Source organism: Arachis stenosperma, chromosome 2 (genome assembly GCF_014773155.1).
Source record: "Arachis stenosperma cultivar V10309 chromosome 2, arast.V10309.gnm1.PFL2, whole genome shotgun sequence".
Lineage (NCBI taxonomy): Eukaryota > Viridiplantae > Streptophyta > Magnoliopsida > Fabales > Fabaceae > Arachis > Arachis stenosperma.
The window spans coordinates 114,708,365-114,725,273 of NC_080378.1; the positions used below are offsets into that span (position 1 = coordinate 114,708,365).

General features: G+C 30.4%; 1 protein-coding gene and 1 long non-coding RNA gene across 6 annotated transcripts; one reads left to right on the forward strand and one right to left on the reverse strand.

Annotated features, from left to right (window-relative positions):
• The first annotated feature begins 2,254 nt into the window (after positions 1-2,254).
• Positions 2,255-4,957, forward strand: LOC130960398 (uncharacterized). 5 transcript variants are annotated; one of them, XR_009079087.1, is made up of 3 exons: positions 2,255-3,020; positions 3,321-4,482; positions 4,678-4,955. XR_009079087.1 is itself a non-coding variant. In XM_057885781.1 (3 exons), exons 1-3 carry the CDS (start codon positions 3,002-3,004, stop codon positions 3,860-3,862), a joined length of 336 nt encoding a protein of 111 aa, XP_057741764.1. In that variant the 5' UTR covers positions 2,255-3,001; the 3' UTR covers positions 3,863-4,957. The 5 variants fall into 5 exon arrangements, 4 of the variants coding, with proteins under 4 accessions (XP_057741764.1, XP_057741765.1, XP_057741768.1 ...); XM_057885781.1 differs by having other exon boundaries at positions 3,321-3,567; positions 3,793-4,957; XM_057885782.1 differs by having other exon boundaries at positions 3,321-3,524; positions 3,793-4,957.
• A 6,036-nt stretch (positions 4,958-10,993) lies between these two features.
• On the reverse strand, positions 10,994-16,653 carry LOC130960354 (uncharacterized). Its single transcript, XR_009079075.1, has 7 exons — positions 16,199-16,653; positions 15,737-15,831; positions 14,936-14,984; positions 14,074-14,807; positions 12,768-12,841; positions 12,610-12,683; positions 10,994-12,149 (listed from the first exon to the last, which is right to left on the reverse strand). It is a non-coding gene; the product is annotated as an uncharacterized LOC130960354 (long non-coding RNA).
• Positions 16,654-16,909: the final 256 nt, after the last annotated feature.

The following is a 16,909-nucleotide window of genomic DNA, read 5'->3' on the forward strand; positions in this document are numbered from 1 at the left end:
GACTATATGTGTATGTTTTCTGAGAAATCCTTCTTGGCGAAGGTGTGAGGAGAGAGGATTGTTCCACCAATGATTCGGAGGATTAGAGGAGACAGAACGTGAATTATTAGGTTAAAGTTAGATTCCGAATTAGAATACCTTAGACAACTTACCTAATTTCTGGTTTAGTTGAATTCTCAAGCTGAAATCTGAGTGTCGAAGTTCTAGGAATGCCTCTGGCTTTCCCGAGACCTTTTATATTAACTATGCGGGCACCTTTACCATACTGAGAACCTCCGGTTCTCATCCCATACTATGTTGTTGTTTTTCAGATGCAGGTCGAGAGACACCTCGTTGAGCGTTTGGGTATCCTCCTTACGAGCGAAGAACTGTCTTTTGGACTGTCATATTTTGTTTTAGGCTATGTATATATGTTTATAAAATCTCCGCATGTATATTTTGTGTTTTGTCCCTCCTAGAGGTCGACTTGGAGATACAGGGGTTTATTTTGTGGTTTGAGTTTTATTTTGGGTTGTGTATATACATAATTATATACTCTGGTCGGCCTTAGCTTCGCAGGTCGAGTCTGGAGCTTGCTATCTGAGTTTTGGAACTCTGATATGTATATATATGTGTTCAGTTATACTTCGATTTTACCTGTCCGTTTTACGAATTATCCATGCGAGTGTGTCACGATTTTCTGTTTATTAATTTGTTTAGCTTGTTCATCAAGGCTCCTAGATATGATTTCACCCAACTATATCTATGTAAATATCATTTTCTTTTAGAGGTCGTAATACCTTGCCACCTCTGCTTTACGACTTAAGCGTAAGGCCCTGTGTGGTAGGGTGTTACAAACGGTAACTATCCTTTAAATTTTAGATACCTGCCTCTGATCTTATATGTATTTTTTTTTATAAGAAATGAATAATTTTTTTATACAGTTAAAACATGCTTCTTTTCAAAAGTATTACTTACTCTTTTATAAATTTTACAAGAACAATTTACATTAGATTTTCTCATTTTAACATAAATTGATCATTCTCCAACATTACCCAAATTTTTATGTATATATATTTACTTGATTATGTATTTAGATATTCTTTAAACTTCCTGAAATAATATTTTTATCTTTATTTCAGTTAATTTTTATTTGACAAACTTCACATAATTTATTTTCGTTTGAATTTAATTTAGCATAACACATTATTTATACATTTGTTATTTTTTTAAAAAATATTAGACTCATATCTTTACTTATTTTAAACCTACTTGTTTCTAAAGTACCATCTATTTTTTTTTTTATTAATTTTATAGGAACACCTTACGTTAAATTTTCTTCCTTAAACATAATTTGGTTCTCTTTCAGCATTGTTCTAATTTCTATGCATATTTTTACTCCTAATTGATTATTCAAATAGTTTAGAACATTCATCTATGTCATTGCTTACATTTTTTTTATGAATTCTATACTCTTTGATTTAATCTTAAATTGATTTTTGCACCACAAATAATTTTTGAATTTTTGAAAACCTTATCATTGGTTTTAGTTGTCCTCATTTGTGAATTTGTATTTGAATTTTTTTTTGACTTATTATACTATCTTTTCTTTTATTATTCTTACCAAAATTTCATGATCTAAACATGAAAATATTTAAATTACAAAAATAGGATTATTTTGATTTTTTATTCTTTGGTCTTGTCCGTATTTTTAACTTTTAGCAATTATAGCCGAGAGTAGCTAGGGACTAGGTTTCAGTTTCGTTTTGCTCAGTCTCATGCTGGTATTAAGTATTAATTAGGGGTGTATATTAAAAAATTATAACTATATTTTAATTAACTAATTTAATAAAATAATTTTAAAAATTATATTTATATTTTTAAAATTGTTTAATTAATACTAAATTAAAAAAATTAATTTTTAATTGATTAACTAAAATTAAAATCAAATTTATAAAACTCTAATTTCAATTTTTTAAATTAAAAATTCAATTTAAAAAAAAAAGTTTTTTTGGTAGATATAGATTTTTTGTTCAAAGTCTAATTTTTTTTGCCCAAAACCAATTTTTTTTCAAAAACCACTTTTTTATCCAAAAACTAATTATTTTTGTAAAATTAATTTTTAAAATTTTTAACCAATTAATAATTAATTTTATCATATAAAATTAATTTAATTAATTAATCAAAATTAAAATTTCAGTTAAACAAAAAAACAAGTTTTAACTTTTAAATTAATCAAAAACCATGTACAATCCCTAGTATTAACCATAGAAAGAAGAAGATAAGAGAAAAGGAATGACGGAGGAACAGAAAGAGATGCCATACGTGTGTTTCAAGACGCTAGACAAGGTTTATGGAATCGACGTCTGCGATTTGCTTTCTCCGCCCAAGGAGGAGGAGCAGGCGGTGGTGACTTGGGATTCTCTTCCTCCGATTCCAGCTGCTTTCAAGGCTGATCTTCCGGCTTTCTGCACGCGGCTTGTGGAGTTCGACTCCAACTTCTATCTCCTCGGAGGTCTTCGCTATTGTCCTGCCGGCTATGCTTGTGATGGTCCTCCTTCGGTCAAAACATTCCAACTTCTTCTCGAAGCAGAAGCAGTTAACGTGCAAGGAGGTGGACTTAATCCCTGAGCCACCTATGAGCTTCTACAGTAATTTTTTTTTCGGAATACGTAGAAATCAAGGGGGGTTATTATTTCATCAAGTTCAATCCTATAATGCCTATTCAAGAAGTACCAGATCGGTTCTGGGCTCTGCGCTCGCGTACATATGACTGGAAATCTAATGTATTTGAAACACAACATTTTGTGTTTGGGGACAAAATATATTTTCAAACCATTTATGTTACAGATGAGGCGTATGAGGCATTTACGAGGATAAAGCCTTCGCCCAATGTTGGAGAGTTTGAAAGTGTGCTTTTTTATTCCTTTGATCCACATGGACTAAACTGGGGGCAGCTGATGCATTCATAGATTCTTTCGGTTTTACTGTTCAGGGCAGACGTCGCTTCCACTGTCCCATTATGACACTGCCTCTTCCAGGTACCATTATCAGCAATTCCAATTGTTTGTTTGTTTGTTTCTCTAATTTAATTATCCTTCTTATATGGTGGATCAAAAAAGTTATTTTTCTCAGCATAAACATACTAAAATTGATATGGAATTGAATTGAATTAAAATTCGTATCTGCTTGGCCTGGGATAGTTTGTTAAAGTACACAATTTAATTGAATTGAGTTTTGTTCGATTATTAAGAATATTTGTAATTACAATAGCAGTGAAACGTACTACAATCCATCCTTGTAATTGAATTGAAATCTAGTCATTATGTTTTTTGTTGCAGACGACAGGGATTATACCTTTTATCTTTCTGCTTCTCATATTGAAAAATCCGACCCTTTTGGTGAATGGGAACATGGGTATAAAGCAACCTTACATGCCTTGCTTGTGAACAAAAGAGGTGTTCGATTTGTTCAGCCAATCGAGGGTTGTTTTGACGGCATCCAACCTGCATTTTCTGCTGCATGTCCGGCTCTCGTCTACCTTGGTAACAACATGATTTGTGCCATGTTAATTGGCTTTGCAGATGAGTATGATCATTCTAGAACTCCATTGATTTGTCTATCTGTATTTCATTTATCTATCATGGAGGATGCTATTGATATGAATTACAATAACATTAACAGTCCTGCTTCTCATAAGGTTCAAAATTTCTTAACTGTTAATGTAAAGAGTAGACATATCTATTCCATGGTAGATTATTTGAATTTTTGTCGGATAGGGGATGACTATTACTCATTTTTAACTGACATTAGGGAATTTCTTTGGATGGAGTCAAAGGATCCTCCTCTTTTTCCTGTGTCAAAGAGGCCAAAGCTCTTCTAGAGTTATTTCCATTTTAACATACTTCTTTTATTGATGTTTTGTTTAGATTTTCCTTGGATGTATTTATGGTTTAAGAATTAAGAAGACATGTTACTTCTAACTGTATTTTGTGGATTTGGAAACTTCACAGAGAAAGAATTGGGTTGAATTTTTGAAAGAATTCCTTTGTAATTCAATTCTCACAACAATTGTTCAATTTGGGATGAATGTGATGTTATTAATCGTATTTATAATTTCTTTTTCGTTAATAATACAAGATGCGGGATTAAGATGGGCACAAATAATATTTTTGTATCTAAGTTAGGCTGTTTCATCAATTGGCAAATCGATATTTAATTAGATTAAGAGAAAGAAAACTAAAAAGCATACCATGCATGTGAATAGTGAACAAGACCCTTGTCTTTTCTTCTGATGATGATAATGTGCAACAAAGCTCGATAACAGGGTTGTTGCATGATTCCATTTTCCGTGTTGCATTGCTGCTGTGTATATACTCAACACTCAATGACGAAGATTCTTCACTACTTGTTCGATTCGTCGCCGGCAAAGAGCGCAACTGGTTAAGTGTAAAGAGTATGGTAGCAATAGTGAATTGGTTTCCTCCAAATGCAAAATGGATTGTAAGCTAGCTTAACTCAAAACACAGAGTAGCTCAATTGGAAGACAGAATTGGCTATGCTATGTTTTGTGACTTTGTTTTAATAACTTTTTAGTTATGGTTGTATGACTGATAAATTTGAACATCAATACATGCATAATTTTACGGTCGATTAACATAATTTATTTGTTTGTTCTTGAATTCTTGTTTATGGCAGGGTCCTCAACCACTGTTGCCCTCTGTTGCATCAGAACCAGAGATTGTTAGATATTGGTATCCTTGTCTTAGGCCGATTCTTGGCGAGGAATCATGGAAACCACAAAATGAGTGGGTAAATTTGAACCTGCCAATGTTAATAAATTAGATCGAGTGAATTTATATTTAAAATTGTGATGAGAAATGAAACATATATACTCTTTGATTCATTCTAATTGGTATGTGGATTATTATTTTGTTATCAACTCTTTAAGGGTCTAATATTTTGATAAAAGGAGATATAAAAGGGAAGATGCATATACAATATTATTGCATTATTATTCACAAAGTGTTGTAAGTCATTCCCTTCACAAGTTTCAATTTGGAGAAAGACCAATAATTATAGTGAGTAATTTTATCGAAAAAAAAATTCACTCTCCTCTCTTAAAAGATATTAAAATGACATTTTTTTTTTCTCTATTTATAAAATATACACTCTTCTCCTTTATAACTTTTAAAAAAATTTTTTTTAATCTATTTTGAATTTTTTACTGTTAATTATTATCAACTTTATCTATTTTTTTAAAAAATTATTTTTTACAAAAAATCCTTTATCAACAATTTAATTTTTTACAATTAATTTTTTTTATCAAAATATCCTTTAACAAATTACTTTTCTAGTGACTAAATTATATTTATACTAAAATATCTTTCAAAATATTTTTTAATAATTAAATTATTTTTTGCTAAAATACCCTTCAATAATTTTTTAGTTACTAAATTATAATTTTACCAAAATTTTCTTTAACAATAATTTTTTTTGTATGTTTTACCGTTAATCTCATGATATCAATGCATATTATTAAAAACAGTTTTATAAGTTTGGTTTAATAATTTTTATATATTTTTCTATTAGTCTCACGGAAAAGAATTTTTATTTTAATGTTAAAATAATATACATTGATATCACAATTTAATCACTAGAAAAATAATATTGAAGAGTATCTTAATAAAAAGTAATTTATAATTATTATAAAATATTTTAAAGAATATTTTGGTAAAAATACAATTTAATCACTAGAAAATATTTTTGTTAAAGAATATTTTGGTATACAAAATTTAATCACAAAAAATAAAAAAATTAAAGGATATTTTTATAAAAAATAATTTAATTTTTCTTAAAAAATGGATAAAGTTAATATTAATAACACAAAATTTTAAGATGAGTTAAAGAAGAGATTTTTTAAAAATTATAAAGGAAAAAAATGTATATTTTATAAATAAAAGAGAAAAAAATATCATTTTAGTATATTTTAAAAAAGAAGAGTGAAATTTTTTCCAAAAATAAATCAAAATTATTTACCTTATACGGTACTACTGTAGCTTCGTCCTTGTATCTTCGTAGGTTCCTCTTCCCCAAGAAAAAAAATAACACGCTTTGCTATTGACTATTGAGCTGTTACTACTTACTTTGTTTTTCTGTTGAACCTTGTATATTTTGTAGCTTTATTTAATTTTTAATTAATTTTTTTATAATTTAAAACAAATGAGTTGCGTCCATATATATTTTGAAACGAAATTCATAAATATTTCAAACAGTTCACTAGCTATTACAAAAAGAAAAAGAAAAAGTATATAAAACCAAAAAATTACTAGCAAAAAACTAAACAAAACTACATTAATTTATATTAATAATTAATTTTAAATTTTTTAAATTTTAAATTTAAAAAATTTAAAATTAATTAAGTAAACATAATTAAAATTTATAAAAGCATTCCTCTTCTCTCTCACATTAACCTACCCACCACTAACAATCACACACACATTTCTCTCTCTCACTAATGTTGCTGGAAGCGCTGGCGACTTCCATGTTCTCCGCAACGTCCTCAACAAGCGCATCCAAGATAACTGCTTCAACACGAAGTCTACCTTCGACTTCGTCATCGACAAAACCTTCTCCTTTTACCTCCTCAACCACCTCCTTCAAACTCTATCTATCCTCAACTGCGATGTCACTCGCAAAAACGCGTTTGATTCTCTCATCACACGCCTCTGCAAGCTCCAGCGAGATGGTCATCTTCAAGAATTACAATCATCCGTCGAGCAACACCTCTAACCGATGTGATGAAGGAGGTATTTAATTAAATACAGTAGCATTTGCACCTGTGAAAGCCATGCACTAAACTAATAAATAGTAATAAACAGGATGGAAATCAAGGTGATGCGATGCTACCGTTTCTACTCCTATTGTCATAATAGATCAAGATTTCGATCCCCATTGAGAAAGATGGTAGATGATAGAGTTTTTATTTTGTATTCAACATATATGTTTGTAGTTAGGGATTTGTTGTCTTTCTGTGTTTTGGAATATTAGGTATTTTTTGATGATTAAAGAGACTGCAAACTACATAATTACAGAATTATAAAAAAAATATTTATTTAATATGAAAAAAACATTCTAATACTTAATAAAAGAAACATCCAATAATATTTTAGCAAAAATAATTAAATATCTATAAAATTTAAAAAAAATATGAAATTTTTAAAGAAATAGAGACATTCACATTTGCAATACAAAAAAATTCGAAAAATATACAAAAGAATATCCATTTAGTATGAAAAAGAAACATTTTAATATTTAGTAGAAGAAACATCCATATATATTAACTCGTAAAGATTTTGAATTTACCCAAAGGTATTTGACTAATTTTTGACTAATACGCTTTTGGTTCCTAACATTGCTCTTACAAAAATAGTAAAAGAAATACTAATGTGACACTGACATATGACGTGGTATTACCAAACTAGAAAGAGTTGTTACTTTCAAAAAGAAAAAAGGAAATAAGGTTGTTTGAATTTTAATATACGATAACAACCTATATGAATTACATCGATTTAATTGAGTTCTTATTATAAATAAGGCCGTAATATATATAAATCATTTCATTAAAAAGAAGTGGTGCTTTTCTCACAAAAATAGTTGAATATGGCTTAATTGATAGGAAATGAAGGTGGCAATTAGCATTAAGCATTTAGCAAATTGCAATTAAGTCAATAAGATGTCTGATTCTTAACAATCAATGAATCCGTTTGTCTATTATAATTTCTATTTTCTATGTCTCTATAACCTGATTTAAATTAGTCCTAATAGATATTACCAGAATAAAAACTAAATTTATTAGTTATTTAGTTGTATTATTAATATTATAAGTGACATGATATTTTATGTTGTTTTATTTATATTAGAATAATTTTAAATATCTTTTTTACTTCAACTTTTTTCTTTGTATTCTATTTTTTTCTTTTTTATTAGAGATTTTATTTTCAAAAAGTGTTAATTAAAACTTAAAAGAATAATTCATTGTCATCTCATAATTATAATTATATAATTATTATACTAATAAAAATTGAAAAGATGTGAATCTAATATGGAAAATGTGATAGACAAACGAATATAAACAAAATGCTTCTCTATAATTGTCCTTTCTCTGTATAATTATTAGGGAAAAAGACAGATAGGTTCCTGACTTTTCAAACTTTTGACAAATACATCCTTCACAAAATTTAAATACAAAAAAGTTTCTGACTTTAACAAACGGAGGACAATTTAGTCCTTCTGTCTATTTGCCTCTCATACACCTAACGGAACTGGCTGACGTGGCTGAAACGGTGTACAGGTGTCCGTTACGGTGCCACGTTGGAAGGGGAAAAAAGTTCGAAGGACAAATAAGTCCTTGACGTCATTTTACAAATAAAGTTCGAAGGACAAATAGGTCTTTGAGATTTTTTTTTCATTATACTTCTATTATGCTTCTATTATGAGAATTTAGTTTATAAAATTAGGCTAATTTTTTTTTGTATGGAAAAAATATTGGTGTTTTTGTTGAAAATGGGAGAATGTGGTGTAATTATAGATGGGTGGATTTTTTTTTGTGGGAAGTCAACACGTGGGGGGCGTGGTGAACCCGTGGCATCATTCTGGCCAACACGTGGGGGGCGTGTTGAACACGTGGCAGCATCTTAGCCAACACGTGGGGGCGTGTTGAATAATTTCCACAATACTGTAATACACTTCAAATGTCAATATTCAACCAAAACACCAATTTTTTTTCCATATTAAAAATAATTTCTGATAAAATTATGCTTGTATTTTGAAATCTAGTTAACTTGTTTTATTCTACAATTTAAATTATTTGTATTAAAATTGTAGAAATTGGGCTTGTTATGTTTCTACTCTTTTTCTTAAATTGCATTAGTTTAGTTTTAGTGCATTTGTGTATTATATTAGAATTTGTTAAATTGCATTAGTTCAGTTTTCATCATACCAGTGGCATTAGTTAGCATTAGTTCATTTATGCATCAAGTTAGCATTAGTTCATTTGTGCATCATTCATGTATTAAGTTAGCATTAGTGCATTTGTGTATTATATTAGAACTAGTATTTTTATGCATAATAACATTACGAGAATATTTTTTTTTAATTATAGTTCACTTTGTTCTAACAGTATAAATTATGCATGACACAAAAGATTTATAAAATCAAACTACTTTTACAAAAAAGTCGTAAGTTGACAAAAGTTTCTGACTAAGAAGACCAAGATATCTGCAAATAAAAAATTAAATAATAAGACTTTTAGTTATTATGTTTATATGAAAAAGTCTAATTTTTTATTAGTAATTAATTTTAACATTCGTTATCTAAAATTTAAAATAATTTAATGTGTATAATTTTACATTTAAAATATTTTAATTGTAAAAAAATATCGAATGACATATTTTGATTTGTCAAATTACTAATATAAAATATAATTATATATAGAGTAAAAATAGTAGAGAGAAATATAAAAATGGAGAGAGGTAGATGAGAGAATTTAGGAAATGAGTTTATTAATTTTGAAAAAAAAAATTCTCAAGGACCTATTTGTCCTTCGAACTTTATTTATAAAATGACGTCAAGGACTTATTTGTCATTCGAACTTTTTTCTCCTTCCAACGTGGCACCGTAACGGACATCTGGACACCGTTTCAGCCACGTCAGCCAGTTCCGTTAGGTGTATGAGAGGCAAATAGACGGAAGGACTAAATTGTCCTCCGTTTGTTAAAGTCAGGGACTTTTTTGTATTTAAATTTTGTCAGGGATATATTTGTCAAAAGTTTCAAAAGTCAGGGACCTATTTGTCTTTTTCCCTAATTATTATAGTCAATTGCTATGTTCTTTCTAGGTTCATTTTGGGTTCTTTCTATGTTTCTTCTTTATAATTTACTCAATTTTTAATTATATCACTATAACTTCGAAAATTGAAATTTATAATATAGTCCCCTAATAACTTCTTAGTTATTGCTTATTACAAAATATGTCAAGTGTGTTATTAGAGACTTGGCACTTATTTGAATTTCAAATAAAACAATAAAATTGCACATTATAAGTTGGATCACTTTAGTTGAAAATTTCAAATAAGACTTTGAATAAAAATAATTACCGAGTTTGACATGGCTAATATTTCCTAGTGTTTCTTCATAAAATGAAAGGTTATGAAAGTTAAAATAAAGGGACAAATTGTCAAATAGTAACAAATAGAAATCACATCTTACTATAGTATAATATGCATAAACTACCACTGCAAATTATAATGCAAAAAAATAGCAATTTGTAAACTACTATAGAAATGTATGGGCCTATAAATATCAATAATGCAGAAACTAAGGTGATATGTGACAAGAGCTAGTCTTCAAAATTAACCAAGGAGAAAATGCAAGAAAGTACTATGTGAAAACTGACAAGGCTGATCTAAGGGGCATATGAAATCACCTGGAGGATGCAGATTGAGGGTTAACTGGTTTAGATTCTGTTTTCTTGTAATTTCATACTTTTTTAAGTTTCTTCCTCAAATTAGATGCACTAGCTTTCTTTTAGCTATTTTGGTCTTTAAATTACATGTACTAGTTTTAAATATCTCTTCTTGCTTGCTTGGTCTTTACACCCTCATATTACATTAAAAAAAAAAAAGGTATAGTCTTTTGTGCATTCTGTTATCAATTCTGCATGAAAATCATTACACAGATCATACAGGTTTCTTAGTTTGAAAGCAAACTGATCTCAAAACTTATTTCTTTTAAAATGTGGTGTTTTTACTGGGAATGTGTTGCTCTAAAATCTGCAGCTTTCGTACCTTGATCTGTTTAAAGGTCAATATTTTGGTTAAAGAAGATATAAAAGGAAGGTGCATATATAATATTATTGAAGTAGTATTCACCGGTTGTTGCAAGTCATTCCTTATTTAACATACATATTCTAATTTGCAGAAAGACCAATATATTTACAATGAGTACTTTTTTCAAAAAGCAGAATTTCCCTTATACTGTTTACTTAGGGGATGATATCAGATGCAAGAATTCCTGAATTGCCTTTCATACTATCCATCCACATTATTGTCCAGTATTCAGACAGAGATTGAGATACACAAAAGTGAATGTAGGTACATCAGTTTGTACTACAAGGTGGAATTAGAGCCATGAAGCTTTTGCTAATGTTGGAAAAGCTAATGCAGTGTTCCCCCTTGCTGCCTCAGCAAATAAATAAGTATATTTCAATAACATCATAAATGAAATTAGGCACACTTTATTCAGAAGCAGCTCCTAATCACCAGGAACCCAAATACATACATTTATGGGACTAAGTATATAGCTTATTCTGATATTTACATGAAAAATCTGGTATGTACTAGTAATTAGTAATGCATGCACATTTTCAAATTCCCTGTTGAGTTGAACTTTAAAGGATGGAATGAAAACACCACCATAAATGTTGTATATCGCAGGCACTTGCATCGTCCCTAATATATATACAGGGGTTAATTAATAATAACTTTTGATGAAGTAACTAACTTTCTTTCATTCTTCTTCTGAGTCAACCCAACAGCTGGTAGTAAAGTTGTTCTATTTCAACTGTTACTGAAGCTCCTTCTGCTCTCTGACATCTGAACCACTCCAATTGTGTGTGTTACAATTTCCGTGTTCTTTCTATATTTCAAAATCTTAAAGATTCTTTTCCAATACCAAAAAAGAAAACAAATACCATTAACAAATATCTTCTTAAAGACATAAGGTATCTTCTTTTTGCCACGAATATCATTAACAAATTAAAAGATACATATATTCAAACAGGATAATCCCAAGAAGTGGAAAATGCACAAAGCTCTGTGAAGAAAGTTTTACCAAATAACCATATGGATAATACAAGATATCAAAATGAGAGGTTCTACACTGTTATTTTTAGTACTGTCAATGCTATATATGCAAGAACACAATTTATAAAAATTAGACATGCACCCATTACAAAAGTAGTGCTTATCACAAACTCTACTAATTGAACGGAATCTCATCAGTATTAATTCCAGCCTCATCAATGTTTGGCAGTGTGTCAATAGTCTCCAAGACTGTGAGACTATTTAATTCATATATGTATATGCCTTGTCTTGTAAAATGAGAACGAGTCTGCAATGAAAAGAAACAGAAGAGAGATGGGATTATTCTTAACAATGATAGTGAATATTGAGAAAATGGCATGATGGTGTAATCAAATATTCATAAAATAGATCAGAGTCCAAGCAACTTCACTAGTACCCAACTTCGTTGAAAACCACCACCAACCATCTTTGATGAGCACTCGATACCCAAGAATTGTCCAATAACATTTTAGCAACAGTAAATCATGAGTGCACACAAAACAAAACATAACAAAATAGGAAAAAAGTTGAAAAAGTTGAGATTTTTAGCTTTCTCTATTGGAGTTAGAAAGTTTAATTCCCAAAGAGCAACAGAAGTGATTGAATTAAACAAACAGAGGCGTCTTGGGAACAAAGATAGTTGTATCACTCAGAACAATGAAGACAATCAGATCATAGAGAAAGCCCAATCAAAACTCACACACAACACAACGAAGAAAAGCAACTACCTTATCACCAACACCAACAATAGCAAGAAGACTTGAGCTGAACAATATCTCAACAATAATAAAACCTCCAACACCTAGGAGATGGAAAAGTTCATAAATATTTAAGAAGATAGCAGGGCATGTGAAAAATTGAAATATTCATGGAGTTTGAGCTATACATGTTTGGTGAAAAAGCCTTCCTGTATTGGTATTAAATATTCTGAATCCAACTCTGGTGCCAATGGTGAGGCAACTGTAGCAAAGAATAATAAAATTAGTGAGAGGGAGGGTTTAATTGATAATGAAAGAACTCGAAAAACAGAGTAAATATTTTTATTACTCAAGTCAACCAATATCCTTTTCCTTTTGATGTTTACAAGTTTTCCTTTATTTTATTCATTTTATCTAAAATAGTTATTTAGAACCCATGGTCAGACTTTCAGTTCCAGAAGGCATTTGTTTGGCAGTATTGGTAATATTAGACTAACAATTGGTTTCCACCAATTTTTTATGCTAGTATCTCAAAACAAGTTAGCCTACTACAATCCAATAAATTCCAACCAGAACAGGTTTTTCTTTCAACAAGGAGGCTTTTTATTTCAATAAGGAGCGCAAAATTCTTTGAAACATAGTCACCGACTCAGCGGTAGCTGAGATGAAAGGGGAACATATGCCTTAGAAAACAACCAAAATTCATGACATGTATGTTAGTCATATTGATTGCAGTCTACTCAGTTAGCAAAGGCAGCAAATGAAACAAGCAGTATTTCAACCCAACAAGTAGAAATCACAAATTAAACAGAAATTACCAAGATCCAGATTTTCTTTTAGATAGTTTATAGATAACTCAACCTAAATTTGGAGAGTAAGACATTACATCATTCAACTCCAGGGACACATAAGTATAATTACTACCCAAAATTTTAATTATTCATATAATTACTACCCAAAATTTTAATTATTCAACTTTCGCATTAATAGGGATTAAAATAAGCTATAAACAGAAACTTCCTATATCTGTTTAAACAACTTCACTAACAAACATTTTTGCAATCCTGATACTACAAGTCTACAATCATCGTTGGCATGGAAATTTGCTGCGTCCCAGTGATGCTTGCTAATAACAGTTTGAATATCATCGAGAGAAGAAAGACGAGGCAAGTTGTAAATAATCTCATCTTTCTTTAATATAAACCACAGCGCAAATTACAATGCAAAAATAGCAATTTTGTAAATTACTATCCAAATGCATAGGCCATAAGTATCAATAATGCAGAACCAAGGTGATATGTAACAAAAACCAATCTTGAAGATTAACCAAGGAGAAAATGCAAATAAGGTTTCAAGTGTCTGAGTATTGAAAAAAAATCTAACTAATACAACCAGCACAGAACAATTTAAATTATTGGATAGCACAATGGTTTAAACTTCATATTTTTAGCAAATCAATTTGGGAGATGGCACATAGTAGTTGAGGAACCATACTCTTTTCATGTTAGATTTCTGAAATCCAGCCCTGTGGAATTATTCATATCCTTGCATTTGTTACTCAATGAATTGTGACAATATAGCCCTCAAAGTAAAAGCAAATTATAATATCTTATTCTGCGGTGCCCATTTTACTATTCTACCCTTCTCTCTCGCCGCACTTTTCACTTCTTCCGGAATTGACTTGATCGTTTCTGGTCTTATCACCCATAGAAACCTCTGTTCGCTGTTTGCTAAGTCGTACGCTACTTCGATTAGTTCCTTCTCTTCCCAACTTGCTATGCTTCCTAAACTAGCATACAGAACTGAAAGCAGCTCTTGTTCGTTCAGCCGCGTTCAGTTGTTCGTTCAGCCGCGTTCAGTTGTGTACGTCAGTTTAGAAAGCATAGCGAGCTGGGACGAGAAGGAACTAATCGAAGTGGCCTACGGCTTAGCAAACAACGAACAGAGGTTTCTATGGGTGATAAGACCATAAACTATCAAGTCAATTCTGGAAGAAGTGGAAAGTGCAGCAAGAGAGAAGGGTAGAATCGTAAAATGGGCACCGCAGAGGGAAGTTTTGGCGCAAGGGAAGCTTTTCATATCCCTTGTCAGGATAGCTTTTGTGGAAGGCTTTTAAGCAAAAATGCTCAAGGGAACTCTTAAAGCTCAATCCCTGGAAGATTAAAGCTCCAACAAAAGTCCTCCTTTTCCTATGGTGTGCTCAGCATGAAAGACTTCCGACTATGGATCTGCAACACAGTAATAGTTGATGATTCAGAATAAATTAAAACAAGTTTTTGATCTTTTTTTTCGAAACTGGCATCATTATTCAGCTTCATTCACTGTATTCCCTTTTAGATTGTGTGGTGCTCCTTACTTGTTAGCTGAAAGACATTGACCTCAAGTCGTCCCAAGTCCCAACATCTCTGTCAATGGAAAAATTGTACGAATTGGGTTACTTTGTCCTTGATTCTAATTTATTTGATGGATGCAACATTTTTTAATCTTGTTGGAAGTTTCATTTTGATGTGTTTTGTTATGACTTATGGGACCGGATTCAAAAGTACTACTAGTTAAAGAAAGGATAATTCCATAGAAAATAAAAAATAACTTTTTTATATCTGATAAATACATAAAAATTATATAAAAAATGGTATGAATATAATTTTTCTATATATTTAAAGTCAACTAGGCTAATTTTTTTTTATATTGTGTTGTTATTGGTGTTTTTCATTAATATTATAATGTTTTGGTGTAATGCAGTGATATGGGATAAAAAGAAATCGTGAGTAACGATTTCAAATAAGACAAAAAATTAAAAAAAGTTAATAGAAATCGTTAGTTACGATTTCATATAAGACAAAAAAAATTAAGAAATCGTGAGTCACGATTTGAATTTTTTAATTAAAAAAAATATGATTTATGAAATCGTGAATAACGATTTCTTTTATTATACAAATCGTAAGTAACGATTTACATTATACATCACACTTGTGAAATACACCCATTTCAACTCATATCAACGTATTACACCATTTCATCCATCATATAAAAAATAATTAACGAGTCAACTAATTTGATACAAGAGTTATTATTAACTCTTAAATATAAAATTAAATAATAAATAGTAAAAGAGGCTAAATAACAAAAGCATATTTTCATGGATAAAAATTTTTACCGGTATTTGGATGTATAATGAAATCCACCAAAGTTTGCTGCCTTCTTTAAAGCAGATCTCCAATTCTTGATGATTTCCTCTTCATATGAGTGTAGCTATATATTTAAAAATAATAAAAAAAACAGAGATAAGAAACAGAGGGAACGACCTATGAACAAGATGCTAGGAGTCATATTATCAAAATTTATTATTTTTATTTATTAATTCAATTTTTTTAATATAACAATTTAATAATATATTTTTAACATACAATTTTAAACATTAATTAATAATTTAGTGATAGTAAAAAATAATCAATTTAAAACAAAATCTAAGATTATATATGTATAGATTAGATTTGGAAAATGGAGCAGTAGGACTTACAGATCTAATCAATGATATTATTCGCTCCAAAAACAAATTAAAGATGATGATAAATTGATGCATGAAGAACAAAATCAAAAGAGGGAATGAATGACTCACGCAAATGGAGAAGGCCCAACGAAAAGTGCGATTCTTCTTGGCCTAGAATTGTTCTCAGGATCAAGCAAAGCAGACTCAGGAGGAGAATCTTCTTCTTCCTCAACAACCTGAAGCAAACTATCCCCACCTATGGTCATTTTTTTTTGTTGGTAGCTCCAAGGTACGAACTTTTCCTTCTTCTCAGAGTGTTTGAGCCTTTGAAGGTGTTACTGTCAAGGTTATTGAACTAGACCATGAATGTGAGAAAGAAGGAACTCATTCATGGTTAGTTCGATAATCTTGACAGTTACACTTAATTTGGTGAACAGTGTTTGAGCCTTTGAAGGTGCAAAAATTTGATCTTTTGCAAATGGGTGTGATGGGTTTCGGTCCAAATGATTGGAGGAGAGGGAATCCGGTAGAAGCAAAACGAGGGTAATATGAAGAAGAGGAAGTGGGAAAAGAGAAGGAAGAAGAATAAGTGGTGTTTGTGTCAGGTGAAAAAAAAGGAGGAGGGAGAGAGAGAGAGAGAGAGGGATTTATAGAGAGCGAAGTGGAAGCAGTGCTCATGATGATGGCAAATATGTGAAGGAGTATATATAATCATAAAGTTACAGCCTTTGAAAGCTAAGTAAGAAGGACCAAATTGATGCAATCTTTCAATTCCATCATTATGGGGAGTTATAATGCACATATACAAAGATTTTTTTTGGGAGAATACCCATGATGACA